Raw genomic sequence first — 7,096 nt, forward strand, 5'->3', positions numbered from 1 at the left:
TGCAGCGCCGCCTCGACTTCCTTGCCAAGCACATTTTGCACTGTAAGGCTAAGTACGGCCGCCGACCCGGGACTTAGCATTACCCGGTGGAAGAGAGAGTGTGAGACCCCTGGCTGGGGGATGGATGATGGGGGGAAGGGCCGTCGTCTCTGCCACCTCCTGCGGACCAGCCGGCCAACGCCCAGCCGGAGACCCGAGCGCGAAGGCGACCAAAAACTTCCGCTTCACCCACCTGCCCTTTTCTCGCAGTCCCAAGCAGTTTCCTTTCAAAGTTCTGGGAGGATGAGCTCACCCAGCCTATAAAAGGATTCTTCCCTGTGCCAGCACGGAGTTTGCATCCAAAGAAACTGGCTGCTGCCGGAGTTTGGCCCCCGGGTGGCAGTCTCAGTAGAAGATACAGCCCCTTCCTTGGCAACCCCTCCACCCGCCCCTTCCCTTCCCGAAAAAGGAAAACTTCTATTGGAGCCATTGAGCTAATTCTGCAATTTCCTACCGATCGCCGCGCTGGTGGCCCGGCAGCAGGGCTCTGATACTGGCTGGTGGAGCCCCCTTCCCGTGTTCTCCCTTTGTTCCGGCTCCGTGATGGTGAGGTCACTGTTAAGAGCTGGGGAACCGCTCCGATAGGACAAAGGGAGCAGGACCTACAGAATGGGGGGAGTCCTGCAGTCCCTGGCAGTTTGTCTGACCTGTTCCTTAACAGCTTGTCGCCTTGGCCTGAAGGCTAAAATGCAGGACTGCCTGTGTGCACGGAGTCAAAGAATGAATTTCTAATCCCTCCCCCTTCCCAACCGGCCAACATTTTGACAATGAGGATGTTCACCGGAAGGAAAAGAAATCCGTTTTATGCACTTTACTTTGTTTTTATTTTAATTTTTTATTAAGAAAAACTTTTTTTTTATTTGACAGAATTTGCCTTCTATGTATATATGTGCATAAAGTGTGGTGTAAATATACTAAACAAACTTATATTTCAATAAAAGGGAGTTTAAAATTTAGAATTTAATTCCTGTGGTTTTAACTATTGGAGGTATCTGACATCCTACCTGGTTTTTGAATAAGCTTTAGGATTTCTCCCTTGTGGATGTGCTTTAACAACAAAGGACGCATGTATATCCCAGTTGTGACCACAGAACTTAAGAGAGCTGAACAAAGGCAAGAGCAGATTCCCTGTCCTGCTCACTCAAATGAATCCTAGTGCTAGAAATTTCAGAGTTCAGCAGAGAATGTGGGGGATGGTGGAAAAAGACATGGAAGGAAAGTATTCTATTTCCTGGCAAATAAAATTTTGATATAAAAGGATTTCACTGTAATAAAGTCCTATATTAATCATTTGGCAAATATGATAGAACCAGATGTGCAGACTAAAATATGACAAATGCCCGTCCCCCTTAAGCTTAACTACCGTGGTCCTGTGTTGCACCTGATTTTCAGCAGTGTAATTACCGTGCAACTCAATGTGTACCGATAATAAGTTGAGCACATGTTGCAAACAGGTAGAGAGAGTCATAAATTAATTCTTCTCGTTAATCTCCCAGCATAAATTCCATTGCATCCAGGAGATCATACTCTCCAACATCTGGACTCATCCAGCTCTCTTAAGAGATTGTACTGGTCAATACCCCCCACCAGCCCTCCTCCCTGTCCTGCCCCCCCAGGTACTAACTGCATGGTCCCCTCAGAGAAGCCATTGTCAGACCAGGAAAGGGTGTAGTACTTTGTATATGGCATGTGGACCCTTAACTTCTTGGAGATTTCAAACTTAGAAAACATCTTTGTATTTTCTTAAGCTTCGTTTTGACCCATAGGAGAGAGGGGAGGGAGGCAGTTTATTAATGTATTTTTGCAATGGCCCTTTGGTGTTTTATCTTGGCATTTTATTTGACATGTGGGTCCAAATAATCTTGCCTGTTATCTTCTTTTTATTTAACGACCTCTTAACTCAAAGCAACTTTTGGCTACTTTAATAGATTTTTATTTGACTTGCATTTGTAAACCTGGGGTTTTATAGACTCATGATGGTATTAAATCTCTGGGTTTCCCATCTCACTGTGCATTACAACACAGTGTGTAATTTAACCATTTAATGCCATCCTTATGTTTCAGTGCCTCTGCTAAGACAACTCAAAAAAAAGAGTCCATAAACTTTGTGGTGTAAGCCAAATATTTTCATAATACAGCCGCAGACGGTAGTGATAATGGGAAATCTTTTTCAAGACATTAATGTGAAACCTCTTATAGTTACATCTTTCAAAAAGAAACATTTTCCATTTCTGATGATTAATAACTATGTGAGATTTGCTGCCCAAATCAATAGAGGCTGCTCCAAGAAAAGGATAAATATTCAGCAATCTACATGTTTGCCCGACATGTTCAAGGAGAAAAACCATGGGCAGAGCGAAGTTAGAAGTTTCACAGATGTACAGGAAATACACCCTGACTCCCATTTAACTTCAGTACTGGTACACTCTGGGCCAGCAGCATTCTCCACATTCCTCCTGAACTCCAGTTCCAAGCCCAGACTTGACCATGGTTAACTCAGGGCAAGAAACTAAGCGTAATTTAAACAGTTCTTCTCAGATTCTTTAGTGAACCATTTCTGCCTGTTTGAGAAATAAGTTTAATTACATGGTGGAGTTGTTAAGGGAACCAAAAAATTACAGAGAAGAGGTTTTAACTGTTGCTATTCCTTGTGGATAATCCGTAGGCTGTGACATGAAAAGATCAATTAACATTTTGGCATGGTCAGTGAATCCTGCTAGGACCAAATCATTTTTCAGATGAAGAAAAAAAAAAAGAAAAACTTTCAGGCTGTAGCATGATGTAAAAGAGTAATGAGTTCTGCAGGCAGACTATATTCTGAATTCTCTCCCTCACCTATTTACTTTCAGCAAGTCATTTAATTTAGTTCTCTCATCTATGAAATGGAGATTCAATCAGAGTATTGTGGGATTTAAATGTTAACATAGAAAACATAAGGATACATAGAGGTACTTTTAAAAAAAACAACTCACTTCCTATTGCTCTTTAAAAAAACAAAAACTCTTGCCTTTCTTACAGTTCAGTAAATTTCTACTAATTTTCATTATCAAAGTCAAATTTAGAAGTTTCCGAATACAGGTCCAGTTTTTGAAATTAATGATAAGCTAATTTTTAAATGATTGAGAACCCTCTTCTAGCATACGATCCTGAACAAAGCACTGGATCCTATGGCCAGGGGCACAGGTTAGATTTCTGTATGAGCTTGAGTGGGTGGTTTCAGGACCCAAGCAGACCCTCTGCACCAAAGGCAGCCGCACTGCAAATATATGAGGGTGCTTTTTTTCAAGAGTAGATGGCTCATTGAAAATCCATCACCACTTCTGGAAAGCATCAAAAAGTGATGAATCTTTGCAAGAAGAACAATCCTCCTCCCAATTCCTTCTGCCAAGAGAAAGTAGGCAATTGACCTTTACTCTCTGGATTTGACTGTTGATTAATGCACTTTGTCAATGACATAGTTCTAAACTCTATTAAGAGTGCTTGCCCTCCTGTCTTCGGATCCTGAAGAAAAACAAATTATTTTAACACCTCTCAACACTTCTCCACCTTCTGCCTAGGACTGCAGCTAGGAGAGTCCTCTTAAGGCCTAGATGTTGATTATTTGGATTAAATGAGTAAATATTTGTAATATTCTCAGAACAGTGCCTGGCACAGAGTAAATGTAATATAAATGTTTGCTCATTCATGGGGTAGATCGTTTTCTTCTCTAAGTCAAAACCATAGGCATTTTGAGTCCCAGACAGGATCCTCTTTCATAATCCCGCTGTATCTCTGCAGTCACAGAACACTTTCTACAGGCTTCTATTTTGGCTCAGGAAGACCAGCCAGAGTGCAAGAGTCTGGCAGGAGTTACCTAAAGCCCACAGTTGTCAGCTGGTTGCCTTCTTTCTGAGAATGCCCTTGTATGAGTTGTCGCAAGCAACCCACTCTTTTTCACAGGGAGGCTGTGCTTCTATTTCTCAAATGGCTCATCAGCCCCAGGGAACAGTAAGCTGTGGAACTGTGCACCTTCTGAGCTACCCTATTGCCATGGATCATCCAAGCCTGGGCACAGATTATTTATCCCTCCACACACCTGCCCCATCCTACAGAACCACTGATCCTGGGTGGTGCAAGCTTGGCAGGAGTATGAAAGGAGAGGCGAGTCCAGCTGATCCAAAAGCACAGGAATTGCTCCAGGAAGGAATAGAATGTCAGCTGCCAAAGTGGCATGGAAACCACAGGGCAAGAATTGACACCCACCTCCAAGCATGCTTTGATCATTAAAGTCAAATGGAAAGGATACTGTAAGCCCAGAGAGGAGGGCTGTTTATGAGTCATGGACTTGGGAAAGTCATTTCCCCTCTCTGACTCCAGGTATCTTACCTGGAACAAGGGGTGTTAGATTAGATTGGCAACTTCACAATGTTTTTCACCAGAACCAAGTGGCAACCCACTCCAGTATTCTTGCCTGGAAAATCCCATGGACAGAGGAGCATGGCGGGCTACAGTCCAGGGGTCACAAAGAGTCGGACACAACTGAGCGACTAACAGCGTAACATGCCCTTGTATGTGTTGTCACATGCAACCCCCTCTTTTTCACAGGGAGGCTGTGATTCTGTTTCTCAAATGGCTCGTCAGCCCCAGGGAGCAGTAAGCTGTGAAACTGTGCACCTTCTGAGCTACCCAATTGCCATGGATCATGCCAAGTAAGACACAATTTATGTGGTAACCCAGGATGCACGCACATGCACACCAACACACAATTGAAACAGAACTTTCACAAAACAGTCTATAAAACACACTTTTATATTCAACTCCATTTTATTCTATTCCTCCTCTTCCTTTACTCCCAATGCTAGTCCTGACCCTCTAAACTGATTTAATAACTCATCAGTGCAGCATAGTCTACCCTAGGCAAAACACTGGATTAGGTGGTTGGTAAGCTCCTTTCCAGCTTCCCTGGTAGCTCAGACAGTAAAGAGTCTTCCTGCAATGCAGGAGACCTGGGTTCAATCCCTGGCTCAGGAAGATCCCCTGGATAAGGGAATGGCAACCCACTCCAGTATTCTTGCCTGGAGAATCCCTTGGACAGAGGAGCCTATCGGGCTACAGTCCATTGGGTCACAAAGAGTCAGACACAACTGAGCAACTAACACTTTTCACTTTTCAAGCTCCTTTCCACCTCCAAGGCTCTAGGGAAGTTCCATTTATAACCACTTCACCACCTACTATAATTTTCCCCAAAGGGAATCCAGGCAGATTTCAATTTTGTATATTTTCTAAAAACAAAAGACTGAAGTATATTGCAAAACATAACTGGAAGAACTGCTCAAAATCTCACCTAGGGTCTTTTCATAAACACCTTTAAAATCCCCTAAATGTGGATGGAATATAGCTTTCAGTTTGTTCCTACCATGTGTGCAAATGTTGTGAGGCTTTGGAAGGGAAAAAAATTCTTTGCATCTCTGCCTCAACATGGCCCAAGGACGACTCAAGAGGACGGTTTCTTTTCTGTGTATTCATAAAGATCGGATGTAAGAGTCATAATTTTTTAATGTGACTGTTTTACCAATTTCTCTTTCTGTGTCCTGCTGTGGGGGAAACTGCATTAATAAACTGTGTCTCAATGCTGCCTAGCTGGAATTTTTTTCTCTGCAGGACTCCTCCAAATATAGCTAGAGGAATGCTCATTTTATTTATCTTTTCAACTTTCTTTCCATTCTGGCTATGTCTTCTTGATATTTTTGATTTTTTTCTCTTAATGGCACCTTAATTTGGGGGGAGAATAGAGAACTAATTGTTTATTGAATAACGGCGACAACAAAAAAGTTTTTTTTTCTCCCTTCCTTGATGCCATATGGTATCCTTTATGGCTTTAACAGTTATTTTACACTGTATCCAGAAAAAATTAAATAGCTTATGAAACTGGTCTTTTTCCAGTATCAGCTCACAGATTTTACTTTGCTGAAAAATTGTGGGTTAATAATAGAGAAGTGTCACTTTTAATTTGATGGCCCTACATCATACATTTATCTCTGCCTGTTTACACCTTCCCCTTAATAATTGTTTTCAATGCTTGGTAAAGTCTTTGTCGCCATCCTATAACTGGCCTAGAGAAGCAGGGAGAGTGGGGGCTGACTGTAGCCATGATCCTCTTTCTCTTTTTCTTTTTAGTTTTGATAAATTACACACATTATAAAATTTGCCATTTTTAAGTTTGTACAGTCAGTGATATACCATCAACGTGGTACAACCATACCACTATCTATTTCAAAAACTTTTTTATCGGCACAAACAAAAGTTCTGTCATCATTAAGCCATATATCCTCATTCCTCCTTTCTACCAGCCTCTGGTAACTTCTAATCTACTTTCTATCTCTGCAAACTTGCTTATTCTTGGTATTTCATGTAACTGGAATCCTACATATTTGTTCTTTTTGTCTGGCCTCTTTCACTTACCCAGCCATGGTCCTCAAGGCAGCATGACAGAATGTAAGCAGTATCAACTGGGAACTGGCAGAACGGCACTGGGGTCTGATTTCCATAATTTTCACACCAATTGATGAACTCATTTTCCTCATCTTGAAAAACAATGGGAAGGCTAGATGTTCTCTAGCATCCCTTTCAATTCTAGAAAATGCTGTTTTTATGTACTAATGAATTTGACCCCTAACTTCCAGTTTCTTCTCTCTACCTGAAGACTCCTTAAAAGTCTCAGGCCATGTGCTAAGTTCTGTAGCATCAATGATGAGCAAGATAGGTAAGGTACCTGCCTCTAAGGAGTGTAGGGTTTAGTGGGGAGGATGGAAAACAATCCAGCAGAAACAATGTGATCAATGGTTTTGCTCAGTCGTGTCCAACCCTTTGCGACCCCATGGACTGCAGCACACCAGGTTTCCCTGTCCTTCACCATCTCCTGGAGCTTGCTCAGACTCATGTCCATTGAGTCAGTGATGCCATCCAACCATCTCATCCTCTGTTGTCCCCTTCTCCTCCTGCCTTCAGTCTTTCCAGAGAGAAGTCCTGTGGGACCAGGTAAACTAGTCTGGGGTAGGGGAGCCAAAGAAGTCTTACA

General features: G+C 42.4%; 1 protein-coding gene across 1 annotated transcript in view; it reads left to right on the forward strand.

The window, feature by feature from the left end:
* The window catches only part of FJX1 (four jointed box 1 (Drosophila)), a gene marked incomplete at its 5' end in the record, with an annotated part of 906 nt that extends 620 nt beyond the window's left edge, over positions 1-286 (forward strand). Inside the window, one exon of the mRNA XM_010831885.1 lies at positions 171-286. Within this exon, the coding sequence (XP_010830187.1) occupies positions 171-286 (116 nt within the window). The remainder of the gene's footprint in view (positions 1-170) is intronic.
* Positions 287-7,096: the final 6,810 nt, after the last annotated feature.

Source organism: Bison bison, unplaced genomic scaffold (assembly GCF_000754665.1).
Source record: "Bison bison bison isolate TAMUID 2011002044 unplaced genomic scaffold, Bison_UMD1.0 scf7180017864531, whole genome shotgun sequence".
Taxonomy (NCBI): Eukaryota; Metazoa; Chordata; class Mammalia; order Artiodactyla; family Bovidae; genus Bison; species Bison bison.